The 22,070-nt window shown below is 33.0% G+C and overlaps 1 protein-coding gene across 7 annotated transcripts in view; it reads right to left on the minus strand.

The window, feature by feature from the left end:
- The window catches only part of KCNMA1 (potassium calcium-activated channel subfamily M alpha 1), a 431,318-nt gene that overhangs the window by 149,847 nt on the left and 259,401 nt on the right, over positions 1-22,070 (minus strand). For all 7 annotated transcript variants that reach the window (XM_042817866.1, XM_042817867.1, XM_042817863.1 and 4 more), the window contains exons 4-6: positions 19,927-20,020; positions 17,020-17,131; positions 1,034-1,109 (exon numbers count right to left, since the gene is read on the minus strand). In XM_042817866.1, coding sequence (XP_042673800.1) covers positions 1,034-1,109; positions 17,020-17,131; positions 19,927-20,020 — 282 coding nt within the window. The remainder of the gene's footprint in view (positions 1-1,033; positions 1,110-17,019; positions 17,132-19,926; positions 20,021-22,070) is intronic.

Below are 22,070 nucleotides of genomic sequence, written 5' to 3' on the forward strand. Positions count from 1 at the left end.
TTTTCCCTACATGTTCATTAATTTCTCTATTTATCAAGGACTGGACTTCTTAGAGTCACACAGCTGAAGATATACAGATTGTAAGAGACTAGAGCACATAAAATAGTTTTAAGCTTAAGGACTGAAAAATCAGCTCTATGAGCATCTACAATTCTCAAGGTTCTATTTACTCATCACAACCAGTTTACAGGGGATGTGGACACAGTTTCTTGCTTACAAAGTTCTCACACAAGCTTCTCAACTAATGGAGAGAATATAGTATTTTAGAATTGAACTGAATTTACATTAATTATTGGAAGGCTGGTTCAATTCTTTAGCTGGGGTAATTTAAGAAGTGATAAAAGGCAAAGCATCTACAGCAGTGAAGCATGGGAAGGTTCCTGTTTGTTTGGTTTTTTTTGTTTTTTTTTTTTTTTTTTTTTCCTCAGAGTGATCTTTTGTTCCAACCTATGCTTTTTCCACACAATTAACATGTATTATTGGCCTAAAGAATATGTGAAAAACAAAGTTAATCAGAGGAGTTTAAAGTATTCTTTGAAAGGAATGCTAATGGCAGTGAACACAATAGAAACATAGCCGTGTGTAAAATTATTTTTTATGTGAGGAAGGATGCTCAATTCAGAAGAACTGAGGTACAGCCACAACAATTATTTTTTGAAATGCTTTTTAGCAGTATTCCTGAATTAATTGAATTAATTTCCGTTATGTAAGGCAGTGGAATACAGACTGACAATGTGGAAATAAGTAACATTTAATCAGTGAAGAGCTATGCAATTCATTCTGCTCTGAATTTATCAATATTCAATCAGATATTCCAGGCAAAATCTTCTCCTGAACACGGAAAAAAAAATGTTTACTCTGGTAAATCAGTGGTCAGCTATGTAAAAATTTTGAAGAACAGATATTGAACTTCATTTTTTTGGCTGATTATTTTTTCAGACAAAAAAAAATCATATATTACTAGGACCACTAACAGAAGCCATTTAAGTTACGCCATCAATACAACCACTCAAAATATAATTAAATGTCTTACCTTGTTTTAAGGATATTCAGAAACTGCAATATTTCTGAAAACTGTATCAGTCTAAGGGCTCTTAAAAATCTTAAACCTGCATTAAAGAAAAAAAGACTCTAGTAAAGAATAATCCAAATTCTAGCAACACTTCATTTACAAAGACAGCGATCATGAAAACAACATAGGCAGCATACAGTCTGTCAAATACCTTTGAAGTGTTCCTCCATATTTAACAGTTTCAAGATCCTCACCAGTCCTTTTTGGAATAGTTTTAAACTTAATTCCTTAACTGCTGAGGTATTCTACTGGAAAAACTCAGTTTAGCCGGGAAGCCATGGAAGGAGATTAATTGGCTGAAAGCTAAGAGGGAAAAAAGCCTCTTTGAGGTTCTGTTGATTGTTCTAACACACATGACCTTCTCTTCAGACTGCCAAAGACACGTACAGACCTGAAACTTCTCAATTTTCCAAGCTCCCATGATGCTTAGTGAAAAATAAGAGATTATGAGCAAAAGATCTGATAACCCAGATAAACTAGACTGTGGATATGCCTGATTACATTGGCAAATCTTAATGACGTAAAATCTTTTATTGCAATAATGCCCCTATCTCCACCGTAATTTCCAAAAAAATCAAGTAGTACAACAAGAGGACCACACACTCTCTCCTAAAAGTTTCAAATTCGCTATATAATTATTTCTATTAAAAAAATGGAAGTTTTGTGTTGAAATCAGGTTGCCTGAGTAGCAATTCCTAGACAACTGTAAAGCCAGTGAGAGAGAGTATGCAAGAGAAAATACTGTAAAAGATTAAGGGCTTAAATTATTAAAGGAGACTTATTCTGATTCTAAATTGGCTACAGACCTCTGGCATATGAATAAGGGTACATAGTGTACAAACACACATCTTATAAGATTGAAACAGCACTTTCAGGATATTTTTTTAGTAAACAGTGCAGCCAAGAGTTACTTAAAAAATTGTATAATATGCTATTGTGACTATTGCAAGGCAGCTTCTTGTCATTCAATCTCGTGTGTTATAAAACATTTTTTCTCCCTAGAAACTTAAGGAAAACAATTAAACATCAGCACAACCTTTCTCATCCCAGTGAAGTTCAGAGGTTTCCTTCAAAAGCAAATTTGTATGTGGTCAGATGTATGCTAAATCAAGGCTTTATTTTAACAATACTATAGAAAAGTTGCTAAACAAATTTTTTACTCCTGTTAAAGCTCACAGCTATCCTTAATAGAGCTATCCTCTTATTTGTGTACCATACATATACAAAGTTTATAGAAAGTGTGTAGCTCTTAAGATTAATCACAACTTGAAAAGTGGATTTGGGGATCTCAGCGGAAAAAGCCATAAAATGATGCTTAATAAGTCCAAATTTCAGATCCATTTGCAAGTAGAAGGTGATCATTTTATATCAAATTTCTCAAACTACAAGACACATGCTTCTGCTGTGCTTGCAGGAGTAGTCCTAGTAGCACTAGAGTTCTAGCAGTTCCTAGAACTGAAACGTTCAAAATTGTGTACATTTTGAAATTATCCACTCCCTAGCAAATTTTTAATAAACATATCACGGAAGAAAAATAGCTCATTTCAAATGCACTGCAACTAAAGAGAATTTAAAGATATATCCATTGCAATGTTTCAAAAAGAAGCATAAGAAAGAGAGAAAGAGAGAGAATTACAGAGGCTTAAAGTCCAGCTTCCGTGACCGACAAATAGAACTTGCTTGTACAGAATCAGCTTGTAACCTCTGCATCTTGGCTAGGACACTACTCTGGGGCTTTGTTTTTTCACTAAGGAAACTTCAGTGCATTGCCTGTTCTGCATAGTTCAAGCACAAAAAACTCGAACCATAGATTAAAATTTTCCTTATCATGACAGAATCTAAATCCTTTCCATTTATCTAACCTTTTCAATAACTGAATAAATTTGTTAGATTTTTGCACCCGTACCATTTGAGATGATCTTTGGTACTTCCTGTCTTGTAGATAATGAGTTTATAACAAGAATATATGATTTAATAAGAATCTCATCCCATATTCATAGTATGAAGACACAAGTCATAAACCCTATGAAAAGCCAGATTCTGTAAATGATATATAAAACTTCAGAAGCTGTCATGAACCCTATATGACACTACTTCATCATATTTTCCAGGAAACTTGTTGATATAAATATATATTTTTATTTTTTATTTTTTTTTAGAAAAATTAAACGAAATTAATTGAAATAGAAAATTAAAATAGACTACAAGAAGCAACACCTAGGAACAAACTGTAAGCACAAAGCTCAAATGAAATAAGATCACCCCTGAATGTATGTTATTCATATCATCTTGCACTTTGCAAGGTGATGATGAATATACTGAGCAATTCCTAAGAGGAAAAGTCCAATAACACTTCATTTTTGTTCTGGAATTAACAATATATCAAAGTGTGCAATCATGTATATAACATAAACTGATGACATACTAATCCTCACAGCAATAACCCTGCTGCAGTGCAACTGTTGTCAGATTAAAGATGGCCCAAATTATTCAGTGGGTAGTTTACCATGAATCCACATGAAAATTAAGCAAAGTTAAATAGAAAAGATTTTGGGTAGTCTTACTCAAGAATAATAACAATGGATCCATAAAGAATAGCTAGGTTATGAAAAAAAAGCATATGAAATAACTAACACAATTTCCCATGTCATGATCTCCCACTGTTTCAAATCAAATTTGACTCGTTTAAAAATAAGAATTTCTTTCATGTTCCCCAACTCACCAGAAATAGAAATTTATGACATTTTCTTACACATCAAGGATACTAATCAAAAATCTATACTGAGAACACTAATAAAAAAATTCATTCATTTTCAAAAGCTGTATGAGATCCTAATACTCTTATATTTAACGAATACAATCAGTAATTCAAATAAAATAGATTGTTATGTAATATAGTTATGTCAATTTGCATTGTGAATGTGTAATGGGATCCTGTCTTCTAAAGTCAACTGACCAATCTGCTAAAAGGATTATTTGCAATTTTGCCTCCTCAATTCTTCCTTGGCAAAAGGTTTTATGTTGGAACATTTTTGTGGGATCTAACTGGAATAGAATATAATCCTCTATTACAAAATGAAAAAAAATATATATCAAAAGGTTTAATTCACTTAGAAATTCTCTCCAATCAGATAAAAAATACACATGCTTCTTCACTGAGCTAATCTTAGTTTCTAAATTCAAGACCAAGGTATGTTTCCAACCTGGAATTTCTGAGCTCTAAGATGAAGTTGAAGATTTCATAGATTTCTAAGCCAGAAAAGACTATTATGATTATCATAATTCAGATACTTTTAATACAAAAAAATATTTTATTCCGTAATTTCAGTCTAGTCCAATAATTTCAGTTGTACATATAACAAATAATTCAAATGAGCCTCAAAGTATACCACGGCATTATTTTCTAGCTGAGGAAATATTTGTTCATCTGCATGTTTCAGCTATGACAACTAAAGAACAATTCTGAAAGTACACTGAAGATTTAAAATGTGTGTAGTAACTTGTATTATTTTGTCAGATAATTTTCTAAATCACATAAGAGACTACTGGGAATAAAAGAAGTAATAGTGGGGAGGTTTTTTTTTTTTTTTTAATTATAATTAATTTACATAATGCTTATACTTACTAGAGCAGATAATTTGCAAGAGGCAACCAGTAAGTCATCTGATTAAATTAAACAGAAAACACTAAATGTTTGTATTAACAACAGATTAAAAAAATAAAAGAGAACAAAAATATCACCAAGACTCCCAGAGAAGGAAATGAAGACAACTAAACAATTATTTATTCTTTATGAGATTCCAGAAAACAGAAATAGGAATTAGGATCTTTCCTTAATTCAACAAGAATTCAATCTAGTGAAACAGCATCAAGTATTACATTACGTCTTCAAATAAATACATAATACCTTTCTTATTTTCATATATTGCTTATTCTGAGAGTAGCATATTCAGAGGTACTGGCACAAGGACTTCAAACCACAGAGATTTTGCATACCAACTACATTCTTTGCAAACCATTCATCCATTCACTAGAATTGTATCTTCAATGAATGATTTCACTATTCATGAAAATTATCAATGGCCACTGCTACTCTATTTGACTGAGACCATATGGTTTACAGAAGACTGAAAAAACAAGAATCAGTACTAAGAAAACCAGAAAATTTACTGAGATACACAGAATAGAGGGGTAATTTTGGGGATGAAAACAGCTCTGTTCTGAATGCCTTCACATTGTGCAGCAGAACAACCTGAGATTCCACTCCCTGTAGATGAGTGTCAAAATGAAAGCTCCAAGAACAATACAAGAAGAGAATCTGCAACATAACCAAATTATTTTCATATATTTCCTTGCTATTATTATGCAAGTGTACATATGAACCAGGTTTCACTGCATCAAGTTAAGAATCTATATAGATTGCTACTAATTCCTTTCAAGCAGTGCCATATCAAAATTGTTAATAAATATCTCCGATGCATATTTTTAATTTACATTTACACCTATTAAAATGATAGCCATCTAAAGCAAAACAAACAACAACTCTATACCACTGTAGAAAATTACTTTCCATTCTTCAATAAAGACAATTATTTCATTTTATTTGAATATCAAACCCTTTTGAGAAGGCACTGCATGTACACGCACATTACATCATGCAAGTCACAGAAGGAATTTTTCCTATACAGCAGCTGAAATCATATACCAGGAATGGAAAAAATAAATACAATATCTGTTGAGTAACGAATTGTGCTAGCACTAGAGACAGAATCACAAACTACATTTCGAAGAAAAAGTTTAGAGTTGGACCTTACCCCAGTATGAGCCGACCCTGTAACAAGACACCAAGGAGTTTCGAAAAGAATGCTGTTCTTCCTTCTCAGGGATATTATGTCCCGCTTTGACACGATATCCATTTTGGAATAGTTCTCCAAGAGACTTTTTACGTCTTCTGGTACTTTTGTAAGTTTCTGTACGCGTGCCCCCAGAAGGGCTGTGGTAGACTAAAATCTTGCTGGGAATCATTACTATCTATCTTCTGCACATAAGATGTATTGTGGTCCAGTCTTCAGTCACAGCATCCAGTAACAATGAAGATATTCATACACACCTCTTTTTTTTCTAATTCAGTATTAACACAGAGAAAGCTCAGAGTACTTTCTTTAATAGAACTTTTCTTTGGAAGCAGATTTACTTAACAGGGCACAGTTTGCAAATTTGTATTATATACAAATTTTAACTTTACATGTTGTTATCGAAAGATAATTCAATATAATCTAACTCACTTCTGTTAGCATGAAACAAACAGAATTCATGCAAATATAGAACTCAGCCTCACAAAACACCCTAGGAATATCACCAAGTGAATAGGAGAAACAAATCAGAGAACAGACAGGCAGGCAGGGCAGATGCTCCTCTGATCCGTGATGTACTAGAGCTTAAAAGCCATCTTCTATCCGGATATTACCACATAAGCTTCTTTCAGATACACCAAAGAACCACACCCATCAATTCAAAACCCTCAAATGTGATGCTGTTCACTTGAAATGAACAGGTACTCTCATAAAGAATATAGCTGTAGCAGATCATAAAGGGAATTATTTGCTGTGTACTCTTTTCTTTGGCAATATACATGTGTGTCTTCTGGTGAAAGTTATTATGCAGAAGGCAGAGGTCACAAATCAGCCAACTCTTACAGGATTTATCCCAGATGAAATAAACCCCTGTACACACACAACCATTCTTCATCTAATCCCAGTTAATGGCAGCTATATTACGGAAGAAAAAATCTATATATCTTTAGCCATCAAGCAAGAGGGGAAGAATAGAGCACATTAGTTCTCTCAAGCAGACTTGTTCTGTGAATATTCACAACAGGATTTTTGTTCAGTCAGCTATCACCTCAATTAGAAAAAAAGCTGTTTCAAATAAAATTTAAATGTGAGATGGTACTTTCCATGAGACATGATGTGCTTGCCTGGTCAATGTCCTGGCTTTAGAGAATAACGTACATACTCCTTCTTGAAAAGCTAGCTTCATTTCAAGAAATATGCTTAACGTGCCTAACATCCCTATTACATTTTTTTTTTTCTGCACTAGAAAAGCCATAAAAATATATATTCTAAAAATACATCAATGCCATCTGGAGTACAGTGCAAAGCAGATATAAAAATAGACAGTATCATCTGCTTATAGGAAATATACAGGATCTCAAAGCACTTTGGAAATGTTATTGAAGTGTGACAAGGCCAAACAAAGAAATGCGGAGCACGTACACACAAATTTAAAATGCCAAGTATTATTCAGGGAGTAAATAATAAGTAACCCATTTCTGTGACTCTTTTACATTGTAGCATTTACACCAAGTTCTTACAAACACCCTTGTCATATTCCCACTGGTCACAGAAGTGAAATTCCATGGAGTTCATTGGGAATTATGCTCTTTGACTGTACAAATGCATACATACACATTTATAAACTATCCGTGAGAACTTGAATTACTCCTTTCAAACTGGAAGGATTTTAATAAGGCATAACTTCTCCTTATTACTAATCACATCTACTGCTCAAACTGAAAGAACATCCTAATCTTATTTTTAATTATGTAAGGCACATTATTTTTCTTCATTTTTGTATTTCACTTTAAATATAACTATATTCTTGTTATATTTTGAATTTTAAACTTATAATTATTTTACTTTGTGGTTTTTTTTTTTGTTTTGTTTTTTTTTTTTACAGCAAACATTTGGGTGTAGAATTCAAAAGTGTTTTGAGTCTAGCACACCTCTAAAGCAAATCAGTGCTCCATTAATAACTAGCAAAAGCCAAGCTTCTTGTTTACATAACCTACATTTTGGGTTTAGTAATCTGACAGTATCCTTTTAACTCTTTCAGCTCCCTGGAACAGAGGATGTTATTCAGATTTTTATTGATTTTCTCCCTTTTTGTTTCAGAGCACTGCTAAAACTATTGAATACATCAAAGTCTGGTAAAAAAAATTAATTAAATAACAGAAAATGGAAATAATTTTGAAACAAATCAGATCCACAATTAAAAAATGCAAATCTAAATTTCTAAGCCTAAGCAAAGGAAGGACAAAAGCCAGATGTAAAATCTGAGTAATGCTGTAGCACACTGTTGCTTGCAGACTTTCAATTCTGCCTGTCTTTCCTTTGAGTGTAACTGGCAGTTACACAAGGTGTAACTGCCAGTGAAAAAATTAATATACTACAAAATAAGACTTGAAAAGTCAAATCTTTTGATTCTAATGAATTTGTATGAAATCCTCTTTAAACTTTAAATTGAAGTTAAAGGAAATATTTAAAAAATAATTGGAGCAAATACATACAAATTAATTTAGAAAAAATAATACTCCACAAAATTGTATATAATTATGATACAAGTGTGAAAAAAAAAATTCTATTTCTCTGACCAGATTGTGCCATACACTCCATAAAATATTTATGCCTGCAAAATGATGACTGATGGTCTTACTGTATAATTCCTTGAAGGTGGAATAAATTCATACTGTAATAACAACAAACAATATTTCATACCAGCTATTAGATTGAGACTTCAGGCATAAAATTCCATAGAAGCCAAAGATTAAGTTGCTTTCACTGTCTGGTGGGAATATGGCTGTCACATAGGTCCATACATTACTTACTGGTATCCCTATTTTCACCTCATGCCAGTACTAGAAGTCTTCACAGATCCAGTGTTGTATGTAACATATTTAAATACAAAGTCTGAGAACTGGAAGATTCAATACAGCACTAAGGCTGCCTCTGGAATAAGTCCAGCAAAGAGAATAGTGTTTAAGACTCTTCAAATTAATTTCAGACAGAAAATCTGCCTGTGGTCTGCCTGCTGAGATGCAAATTCTGAGGGTATTTTTACTGCTCAAAAAATGGTTGCTGTAATAGGATAATATTATTATTTAATTAATAAATTATCAAAAGCTAGAGTAAATTACAAATATATTGCCACAGAATTACCAACACTAGGAATAGATTGTGAAAAAAGATATGCACTGTCAGAGTAGATTACAATCAGCTTCTAGAAAAACAGGTGTTTCTGATGTTTTTCCAGAAGACAGCCTTCCTCCAAATACGGGCATTATTTGCCCTATACTCTTGACTGCTACGTACTTCCCTATGTGACTAGGATGTATTTCCATAGTAAGCATGAACATGAGAGAATCTAGAAGAACCTATCATGGATCATTTTTATTTCCTAGGTGTATCTGCTTTTCAGTTCATTTTACAATGCTGTAGTGTGGATGTTTTGCCCATAGCAAGAAAGTAAGCGAAGGCAGGCACGAGAGACCAATCTCAGAGTTACTATGAACCACTATAGAAAATGAAAACTAGAACCACAGTACAAATTGTAGAAGCCACTTTACAAGTTATCCTATTTATTTTGAATTTATGATTGCAATATATTTTGTGTATAAATTCTGTTGTTCTGACTGCCACATCATCATACATATTGTCTGCCAAATAATCACTACAAACCTATTATTTTCTTGAGTGAGCAGTGTCCTAACCCTATATTTAGCCATCATTAAGCATTACACTAAGTGTGCATTAACAAGCATCTAAAATCATTTTAATTATACATACGTATTAAAAATTTAGAAATAGTATATACATTATATGAATTTTAATAAGAATAGTAAGTTGCCTTCATTTTGTATTATTTACATAATTAATCATTTAAGAACATAATTAAAAAGTGAACTTCTAAATAAGATCTGAATTAAAAAGAAAATGCCAATTTCCCTGCAAAAATCACATTTAACAGAAAGAAAATGGGTTTAGGAAAAAAAAAAAAAAAAAAAAAAAGTTTGATCTAGAGGAACACAGTTTCCCAAACCAAAATGTTGTGTTTCTGTGTGTGTTTATGTTTTTAAATTAATTAAGGCATTATTCTGTTTTTTATATTTCCTTGCCATCTGCTATATTTTTTACTTTACAAACAAAACTGCTGATGAAGTTGAATGCAGTATCTCTGCTTCTGGCCTGAATTAGCAGCTAGTGAGATTTCATAAGAAAGTCTATTCCTGGCAAATGTCTGTGCAATTTCAAAGACGTGATAAGTTTAGATATTTTAACCTAAAATACCAAGAAAACTCATAATAACATTCGTAAATACACTCTACTGATTTATTCAAAAAGAATTATATACTAAATGCTGGAAACAAATAAACATTTTCCAAAGTTTAGTAATGTCTCTTTTAATGCTGTTTCAAATTGAAAAAAAAAAACAAACTCCAGACTGAAAAAAAAAAAAAAAAAAAAAAGCAAAAAGATGCCAAAGCATACACACAGAAAGAGCAAGCAAATGCCCTCTGAACATCATTAGTTTTACTGGTAGAGACTTTCTAGCAATCCATATGGAATATGGAATAAAGTTAATTCAGTATTCCACACTCAGATAGGACCTAAATGTCTACTAATACTATGAACAGAAATAGAGCATCTCTCTTTCCTTTATGGTGAGTATGTTCTACTGAAAATTAAGCTGCAATTAAGGTACAATAATATAATTTTTTTTTTTTTTTTGTATATTACACATGGAAAAAAATAGTTTGGTTTACACTAAAAGAATGTCAATCTAAAAGAAACAGGCTGAAGAGTACTGATAAATTTTTGGAAGTTCTAAACATTACAACTTCAAACTGTTTGATTCGAGTAAAGGACTGCCTACAGGACTCCATCTTAGCAGATATTTTAAATTGATTATGAATTACAAACTTAGGCTGCTTAGTACATTTACTGTTCATGAATAATAATTAACACAATTTCTAAGTAGTAATAAAATATTAACATATATTTTGTATCTTAAAGTACTAAATTTCCAAAAAGAAAGTGTTTTTGATTGATGTTAACTAATGGAGCTGAAGACTTTACTGCATATTGCAAATAAATGACATTTTATTGCAGCATTCTACTACCTTGGGCCTGGCAGACATTTTAGTAATAAGGCAAATAAGGCTGAAATCTAATACATGTTTCGAGAAAAAGCCAATCATGTAATTATGGCATAACTGCCTTCCTAAAATGACTGAGACATTTCTAAGTCATCATATCTGGGTACCTTGTATTTAGTAATTTTAAAAATTTGCTCTGCAGTCTACTTAACGTTGGTTTTCAGTAAGTCTGGTACAGTCAGTTGAAGTTCCAAAAATATATAAGAAAGTTAATATTATTATCATATGTTTAAAAGTAACCACAGACCATAGTTAACCAAATCACAGACAGAGCAAGGAATACTACAGCAAAATACTTAGGAGTTCAAAATAAAGAATTGTATTTACGTATGCAAAAAACATCCCATTGCCATTAGAATTTACGTTTGAACAATAAAGATGTACATACTGATGGAGTTAATGCAGCATTGCAATGGCATTAAGCAAAAAAAGAACTGTTATGCCTTTAAATAGCATGCTGTCCATGATAACCTTGTCAGGGAAGGGTTCTTGACCTTAAGTTAATATTTCTATTAATATTCTGGAGGGAAAACAAAATCCACATTGATAAAATTAATAGATGATACTGAAGAATAATAAGGAAAAGTGGTTTGATTAAAAGGAGAGAAAATTGTATTCAATATTATGCATGTGATACAGTCTTTTCAGTGACATACTATTATCAGAAGACATAGCACATCATAGACTATTAAGAGTGATATTCTTTAAAAAATTCTTCTACCTGCTTGAAGTCACCTGAAGTGAATGAAGAAATGTTACCGCAAATGAAACTAATGCATATGTATGAAAAACACTATTTCCCTTGGAAACTGAACAAAATTGTTCTTCCAATGTACACAAAATATAATGTAAGTAAAATTACATAACGTGTTTCAAAGCTGTAAAAAGTACACCAGTTTTGTAAAAGAGAAAAAAACTGGCATATTAAAGGCATATTTGGATGTGTATTTATAGTATTTCCCACTAGATGGCAGAAATACATAATACTTAATGAATAAACACACTGAAAAATGACTAAATTAAGGGTGCTAAGAAGAGCGTATTTCAGAGGGCTGTGGATGTATCAAGATACAGCAGATGCTTATAAAGTTTTGGAGCTCCTGTCTCACAGGCATCCCCACAACTTGGTTATTAAAGCACTTTGTGTCATTAAGGTACTCTGTTGCATACCATTTTCCAAAAGGCGTAAAGCGTTCAGCAAATTTGTACAGCCGTTTAGGCAGAGTTGCTCTGTAGAGCATACGTTAAAAAAAAAAAAAAAAAAAAAAAAAAAAAGGTACTGAAACAAATGTTTTCCATGTCACTTTTTCTCACAAAGATTTTCAAAGTTTCAACTTGAACCACACTTGCTGAATGGCCAGAAGGCACTTGCAACATCAGCTTAAACTATCAATTTTTCTCTAAAGTTACGCATCTATTTTCATTAACCACAAGGAGAAACTAATTTCATTTTCTGACTGACATAAATAGTTCTCTCTACCAGAGACATTGGAAACAATTTTCTAAGTCCAAGAAATGATACTGAAACAACAAGTCAGATCCAAAATGACTTGGGAAGTCTGTAACAGGATCTGAACAGGATTTCAAGAAAGACTGGAAAAAAGAAAGCCCTCGTTTGAATAAATATGCTTTCCACCACACAGAGAGATTCACTATTCATCTATGCTGCAGATATGTCTGCATTTGCACACACTGTCTGCCTTTTTTTCCCCCACTGTACACCTCAAATTACTTTCTAAAAAAATAGCACAACTTCAGCAGCAGCCAAGACTGCCTAGGAGACATCAGATGAATCTATTAGCAATCAAATCGTTTCTAAGAATTAAAATGTTGTACAGTAGAATAAACAGGAAAAGAAAACTGATCAACTGTGACTTAATGTTAATATGAAAGAATATAAAATCCTTATAATTAGTTAGGTTTTATTTTTATTTAAGTCAAAGTAGTTCCTAAAGTTGATTGGGCTTTGTTCACATGTCCTTGTAAACATGAATCTAAGGTGGTATTTTACACATTTAATCTTCCCCTATGAACATCACTCTGTTAAGGCAATTTTTCGATTATTTAAAGTGTTTGCTCTCACAGAAAATAGAGTAACAATTTTAAGTAGAGGGTACAGTGTTTGTATATTATTACTAAGTAAGGCTAGAAAATATTCACACATTGCAGGCATCTCCAGCTTAGTAGGTTGCAAGCTACCTAAGAAACAAAGGTCTGATCATTTAAAGTTTAGCTGCAATTCTCACATCATAATGAATTTGTGTTAAAAAATGAGTTTTGCCAGAACCTCACTTCTGCCATTGCAAATCTTTTTTTCCTCCAATGGCACTTTTAGCCTGACTTCATTTACAGAACTTATATGTGCTGTAAATACAGCACATGCAGCAACTAATAGGAAGCATTGGCTAAAATTAATTATCAAAACAACATGTAAACTCTGGAGCCAGAAACACCATTCTTTCTTGTTATTGTTCTTCCCTTGGAAAGAACAATGTGATCTCCCCACTTCACAGAAGTCTGCGATCACAGTGGATAATTGTTCTTTTGTCTGTATTATCAAATTTTTCCTACAGTTCTGCACAAGAAGTATTTATTTTACATATAAGTATCTGCTCAAATGTTACTTTTTGCAAAACGGTGCTGAAAAAACATCAAAGGGATATAGATGCAAATGGACTTCATTAGAAAACAGTTATGTTTTTAACTGTAGAGTTTTAAGTATTAGCATAAGCAATTTAACACCACTGACTACTGAAGTAATATATACCACTGAACTACTTAGATTTAAATTTTTAAATTTTTAATTTTTTTCTTAAAAAAAAAAGTAGATACTTGACCTGAAACTAATACAGTGAAAACATTCTCCCTAGCCCTCCACCCACACTTCTGCCTTTCCACTGTTACCTATAAACATGTCGCAAGCATTTCAGCTCCTTCAGGAAAGTAAATTCTCTTTCAAAACTATGAAGGAATACTCTTCATTAATACACTTCTGTGTATTTGCTTAAAAACTCTTTCACCACAACAATTCCAAATGACATTTTGCTGATCTAAATCACAGACCCCAATAATTCACATTTTTGAATAAGTAAATTATTTTATTGAGAATGATTTTCCCTAAAGTGAAAGCTCCTCTGGAATAAACATAAAAGAAGCAAGTGTAAATGCTCAAACCTCATAAATACGTTGCTCATAAGCCAGCTACATAATAAAAAGTTAAACAAATCTGTGTTTCAGCAGGTGATAAATACCTCTAAAAAAGGATTCAGTCAGAAAACAAGTGGGACTATAAAGAAGAAATCCAGAAAAAGTGAAATTGGTGCAATTACGAGAAGAAAAAATCCTTTTAATACAATAAATAAATATAATTACAACATTTAACTTCGCCTGCAAAATGACATGGATCATATACAAAGTATTCAGGGAAAACTGATAAAGATGAAGGCACTCTCATTATTCTTGTTGGTTCTGTTAGATCGCTGTGTCACCAAGAGCGAGTCATTTACACAGTCACTTTCATAAAGTATATTAATTCCAATTAATTATCTTTTTGCATAATTTTCTAGTGGGTTTTTTTGGTTTTTTTTTGGTTTTTTGTTTTTTTTTGTTTTTGTTTTTTTTTTTTTTTTTTCATTTTTGCTCATTTCATATTCATTTTCTATGGATGATAGTTTTTGTTCTCAGTTCACCTTCATCTCCAATGACTTAAATCTGAAAGCTGTGGGAATCTATGTTACATGAGATTCAAGTATGAAAACACATCCTACTAAATCACATTACATAAGATTCTGGGATTTTCGAATCTGGGAAAACTGCTAGTGAAATGTGAATTTTCTTTTATGGATTAGTTCATTTGTTATTGACATACTTTCTTTTCAATTTTATTTCCTATAAAAAGTATGGAACTTTATGACATTTTCTACTTCAAAATTTTCATTTAATAAATATGGTAGAATGCAATGAAGACTTTAACGACATGAGGATCTGTAATCATCTTTTTTGGCTGCTTTGCTTTCTTCTTTGGTTTATAAATAACCGCTAATGTATATAATGAACCTGAACATGGTTATGCAATCTATTAGTCTCTTTTCTTAATCTATTGATCTCTTTTCATACAGCACTGAATTATTGATAATTTCTGCATATTTGTATTTCTGTAATTGAGAATATCATAATTTTATTTAAAATTCTCTGTTTCACTTTAAGTTTTACCTCTTTCAGTTTTCAGTGACAACAAGCAGTAATGTTTCGATAGAAATTGATAGACAAATGGTAAGGTTTCATTTGTTATCTAAAAATATAGCACTTAAAAAGCATGACATTTTGGAAAGTTTTCTCCAAACAAAAGTTCCCAAATTTTGATCCTCATTTTACATAACTAGATAAAAATATGCCACTGGTACAAGAAACTTAGTATACCATAGTACATGACCATTTTTAGTTTTTTTTTTTTTATCTACTTTGTTTCATTTTGTGATCTTTTCTGTGTGCCATATCTTTTTCCAGTGCACTCCTAGCAGTCTTTCCTACCCAAGGTTTGAGACCAGTAACATCTATCCAAATCTTCCAAACATATTGTTCCAATGGCTTTAAAATTTTTCTTAATTGGCACAAAAAGTGAAGGAAACCTCTTGATTTCATTGCTGATAACTCATGACAGTAGATTTCAGTGAATAAATGGCTAGAATAATCTGTTCAATTAATAATTATACTATATTCCCCACTTTGTAACAACAGACACATATTAAACTGTGTTCTCTAGATGGACCTTACCAATACCTATGGGAGGAAATCATATTCATAGAATCGTAGAATCACCAAGATTGGAAAGGATCTCTAAGTTCAACCATCAAACCATCACCACCATGCCCATTAAATCATGTCCCTAAGGGCTACATAGACATGTTTCTTGAATGCCTCCATGTGTGCTGAGTTCATCACTTCCCTGAGCAGCCTGTTCCAATACTTGGCCACTGTTTAGGAGAGGAAGTTTTTTCCTAACAATCAACCTTCACCTCTTTTGGTGCAACTTGAAGCCATTCCCTCTCATCCTATTGCTGGGAAAAGAGGCTGAACTCCACCTTGGTATATTCACCTTTCAGAGTGTTGTAGAGAGCAATAAGGCCTACCCTGAGCCTCTTCTTCTCCACACTAAGCAATTCCACTTCCCTCAGCTGCTCCTCATAAGACTTGTGCTCCAGTCCCCTCAAAGCTTCATTGCTCTTCTCGGGACATGCTCCAGGGCCACAGTGTCTTTCTTGAAGTAAGGGGCCCAAAACTGAAAACAGTACTCAAGGTGAAGCATCACCAGTGCCAAATACAGAGGGATGATCACTTTCCTGCTCTTTCTGGCTAAACTGTTCATAATACAAGCCAGGATGCCACTGGCCTTCTTTGCCAGCTGGGCACAGTGCTGGCTCATGTTCAGGTGGCTATCAATTAACATCCCCAGATCCTTTTCTTCTGCCCAGCTGTCCAGCCACTCTGCCACAAGCCCATGGCACTGTATGGAGTTGTAGTGACCATAGTGCAGGACTAGGCACTTGGTCTTGCTGAACTTCATCCCATTTACCACAGCCCATTGATCCAGCATATCCAGTAGTATCTTCTGACCCTCAATTTGATCAATACTTCCTCCCAGCTTGGTGTCATCTGCAAAGTTGCTGAGAGTTCAACCAATCCTCCTGATCAAATCATCAAAAAGGATATTAAAAAGGACTGGTCCCAAAACTGACCTCCATGGGGAACACCACTCATGACTACTCACAAGCTGAATTTAATTCTACTCATTTGGCTGGGTCATTTTTCTTGATTGACTTAGTGCTTTTTTCTGACATAACTCACCTGTCTACTGAAACGGTAGAATCACTTCATAAGGTGAAAGCATTACCAAAATATGCCAAGTTTAGGTATTTCTATGATAGCTATTAAAAAGAGAAACTCTGTTACTTACCAAGCCAACTTCTGTTTAAATATACTGAAACGAACACTGGAGGGACTGTGAAGAAATCTACTACTGAGTTAACTTCCAGCCAAAACCATAGCTTGTCATTGGCTGCTATGAACTGGGGAAAAAAAAAAAAAAAAAAGAAAAAAAAAAAGAATCAAGTTAGATTTGTGGTGTGTACTTGCATGCAATACTTTCCATTATAAACTATTAAACTTCAAAGCTAGTTTAATAACTAGCTCCAGAAGACACCCTTTTTCTCTACTGATTATGAAATCAGCATTGGGAAACTGGGAAACTTAGATTTCAAATACATCTTTGTGATCATCAAAGACCATTTTTATCTGGTGCTTAGCGGGATTGAACAACTGTTCATATTCAAAATATGGATAATTTTTTTATATTAAATAGATATAAATAAATATAAAAGTTTAATGAATTATGAAGATATTTACTGAACTGGTTTTACTCATGCAAGACTTGAATCTTAAACTAACATATTTTAATTTTATTTTTTTTTTTTTGAATGACAGAAAATATACCCTGTCTAACTTTCAAAGAAAGTATTGCTATTCCATTCACTTCATCCTCTTTCTACAATTACATTAAAATTTTATTTAAGGGAAGCATTTGGATAAGGGGATTCGACTTTTAAGATTGTTGAAGTCATACTTGGAAAAAAAAAAAAAAAAAGACAATATGAGCAGCATTTGCTCAGAGAAGATTCAAAAATGGAAATGCATGGACATTTTGTTATTCTATATTATACAATTAATCAAAGCTTCAGCATGAAAACTGAGCAAAACATATCCAGTTTCATCAAAACCTTTCAACTCCTTTTTAACGAACTTAAAAGTAGTCACAATATATGGAATGCAAACCTTTTCAGGATCTCAGGTTGGTATTTTCTGAAATCATGTTTGATCTAATCAGCATTTCATCACTTTGTGAGGGACAACATTTTTGCTCTCAAAAACGTTAAGAGGTGTTACTCAAAAACAAAAACAAACAGCATTGACTATAAAGGCCACTCATAGTTTTCTTGAAAGTATTTTAACAGCTATTTATTTAGATAATTAGCAACTAATTGAAGCACTTTACATTCCAGAAGTGTGCTTGAAGAGATAACATGGTTTTCAAGAAGCAGGAGCACAATTCTGTGTCATTCATTTGCCAGACTATTGCTTGATTATCTGCTAACTCATGCAATCTGGGCTTAGTCTTCATCAGCAGCTCATAAATTTCTTACTTCTCACATAGTGAGTTACTAGCCCATTAGGGCTTTAAAATGGATGTGTGTGTTTGAACGCAAATATCATCTGGAACTGAAGATATGGTAGTATCTTCATGACTTTGAATTGTGACATCATTTCAGGGAGAACAGATGGGAGAAGATGAGATTTAAAATATTTATTCAAGTACTTTAATTTGCCAGTGAATACTCACAGGACGTATTTGTCTGGAAAAAAAACAAAAACAAAAACAAAAACAAAAAAACTTAAGTAGCTAAAGGTATGAGATGCTTGTTAATTCAGCTTGTTAAGCCAGCAAATTCATCACTGACACAATCCTTGTATGCAAACAAGCTGAGTATCATTTGTTTCTCCAGGAACTCCTGTTCAGTACAGCAGAATGCGTTGGAGAATGGATGCTGTATGTATATAATCATTTTAATTTACACAGAGAGTACCAGTTCTGATGCAAGCCCTTAATATCTTTGCTTACTATACTTTGGCTTGCATAGCAAAGCAGTTTTGGATAACACAAACATTTGATTTGGTTGAAGCAACAACTGAAAAAGTTATTCTAGTAGCCCATCTCACAAACTATAACCAGTAAAGCACATTCAGTCCACAGGATCAGAAGAAAGAGAGACAATGTTACTCTCTCCTTTTAAAAAAATATAGTACACATTTAAAAGCATTAATTAGTATCAGTATTCACTGCTACTGTGTTCTTACAGTTAGCGCAGCCCAAGTTACTGCTTTGAGTAGGTGGCCAATACACAATTTTAATTCTTCTGGTAGGAACATACTACCTTACCACTAACATAAATGTTAAAAAGTATCTGAATACTTCTAAGTAGAGGTTTGTTGGAAACTCATAAGTATCATGGATTGAAACTTCTGTGTCAAAAGGTCAACCTGTACTGAAGTTCTCCTGAACAAACACTGAATAATTACAAATTACTATGCTATATGTTTTTAAAATGCAGCACAAACTGTGTATACAGTGGTGCAAACACTGACGGGAATTATCTGTACAACTAAAGGATAGAAAAGGAAGGAGGGAGGGAGAGGAGGAAAGATTAAAAAACAAGTAGAAAATCCTCTTGCATTACAGGCATTATGGTCCCAAACTTAATGAAAAAGTGTATCTTCCTTTAGAAATCCAAACTTTTAGATTTTGAAATTGTATTACTGCATTTTCAGAAAGTGAAAAGCATGTTCTATGGATACCTGTTGACATTCAGCATGTTGACTGGTATTCACAACTTACACAAAATATTCATTAGCAGTCTGGAAAAATGGAAGTGCATAAAATTGAGATTGGCAGCTCTACCAGCTGTTATCTCAACTTGCAACTGCCAAAGACAGATCTAACAGCACAAAAATAATTCAAGTACTTCCCAGTTTTGCTGAGGTAGTTGTCACACTGAATATACTGAAACGCAGTTTGACTATATTGACCTACATTATAATAATTTCACTTTCTACCGCACTTGAAGAGACAGACATAGTAGGGTTGGAACCAGCCATTCAAATTTATAAAACTCCTGTCTCCTTATCTATCTTATCTGTTTATCACTTAAATATTCTAAACCAAAAGTCTTGATCATGCATTTTAGAAGTTGGCTTTTTTTTTTTATCATTCATTGTTAATTCTGTCTGTCCTCAAAGACAAACTACTTACACGCAAGCCGAAGTAGAGTAGGAAGAACACATTGAAAGCCATGTCAATCTGTAATGTGAAATCTTTGTAGAAATTCTGGCAGGATTCTATTGGGCTATTTGAAAGAAAAAGAAATCAGAGTAAATTGTCAGTATATGAGTTTCTGTTCTGGTGAGATTTTAATGCATTTCATTTTAAAACCTTGATTCAGAAATTACTTTTTTTTTTTTTTTTTTTTTTTTTTTCTTCTCTCCAGTCATTTACAAGATACAAGCAAGCATTTCAAATGAATTACTTCATTCAGTCAGTTAGTCATTCATACAGTCTTAATATTCACCTGTTCAAGTAATATCTGAAAATTAACATGCAGATACCTTCAAGAAAAGACAAGCAGGAAAATATTTTAGGATTCCTTAAACCCATATTAACCCTTAAAGAACTGACTTCTTTCTATAGCATACATGCCTACTACATTTTAGGAAGAAATCTGACATGAGCACAGCTACAGTGAAACTTTATGTTTTAAATTTACGCTTTGATGTAAAAACTTTAAAAAAGAGAAGTAGCTGTTTAGGAACGTACTACTCATTAGCAACCTGGGGCATTAAGTCTTATAGAATCAGTTGTTTACAGTAAGCTTTGTTTTACTTTTTTTTGTTTTTACTATTTATGTACTTGATATACAGTACTATAAAGCTGAGTAGAAAAGCAGCATAGCCCACTGTTAAAGTTATACAGGAAAACAAATCGAATAATTTGAAGCAGTACTGTAAGGGTTAATTTCTGCATGCAGGTTATTTAAACACCTTTCTATGTATCAGGCAGCCATTGCAAATTCTTGCTTACTATATTATGCTTTATTTAACAGTGAGACAGGTCCAAAGCATACTCTATACAAACTGGTACTTAATAAATACACTTTATCTAAGGAAGAAATAAATTCCAGAAGTGGGATTAGTGATTTATTTGTGAAGTCAAACAGGACGGTGAAGCCACAGAACAATGTTGAAGTTACAGACTGAAGTGAAAGTCATGTCCCAATATATGGTGATGTATATACTACATATACATATGATGTCCCACTATATATACATACATGTATACACATATATTGCAAATGATCATGTATTCATCATAACTAATAAAGTGGAGGACTAGAATGTGGATCACTGGAAACCTAGAAAATATTCTATGAGGAAAGAAATTCTTTGGCTTCACAGGTCAAATAAATCACTGAATGTGACTGTAATACCAGTTAGTATAGCTGCAGGTCTGCAAATATAATGCTAGACTGCTCAACAAGCAAGATTCTATGCGTTATGAAGGTCAGTTACCTAATATAAGGCATAAAGGAAATAACAGGGGCTAATAGGCCATTACACATGCAGCCAAGTTTCCCATTCCTTGTATACATTACAGGTCAAACAAGTTAAGTACAGCATGCCCTCTTTTGGCTTTAGATGCAGAAATGCATACAGCAAATTCTTCTTGATGTACAATAGCTTTATAATTTAAGAAGCCACAGTGACACAGGAAATTATATTAAAATGTTGGAAAAAAAAAACTATAAAGACATTGTAGTTATGAAATATTTCTGTTATAGATCAAATAAAATTGATTTAGAAAAGCAGGCAGAAGGGAAAAGAAGCCGAGTTAACATATAGGATAGAAAACAGCATCTTGTACTTTACAAACACAGTTTTTGCTACAGAGAATGAAATCCAATAAACCAGAATGCTCGGTTTCTGTATGGCATTATAGAGAGTAAAGTATTTTGTTAAAATAAAGTAGGCTACACACTGAGACACTATGCACCCTACCAACAGGTACCGCAGGAAGCACAACAAAAGCAGAATGAACAATCCAGTATCTACAGAGGCTGGGATCCCTAACTCAAGGTTAAGTACCTGTAAAAGCCCCAGATACTCAGTGGAGTTAATGGATTTGCACAAACTTTTAACTCCAATGGAGATAGCTTCATTATCTTTAACAGCTATTTGGTACTTATCATGAATGTTAATAAGTTCAGCTGAGGTTGCAGCTAACTGCTCTTCTTTAGCACCATTGTCCTTTACAAAAACCACAAAATCTCACAAATTAGTTAATATATAATATATAATCATCATGTTTACAAAATACTTAGTAGCATTAGCCATTCTTAACAA

This window comes from Centrocercus urophasianus, unplaced genomic scaffold, assembly GCF_019232065.1.
Source record: "Centrocercus urophasianus isolate 14NV4802_14NV808 unplaced genomic scaffold, USGS_Curo_1.0 seq_17, whole genome shotgun sequence".
NCBI classification, from domain to species: Eukaryota; Metazoa; Chordata; class Aves; order Galliformes; family Phasianidae; genus Centrocercus; species Centrocercus urophasianus.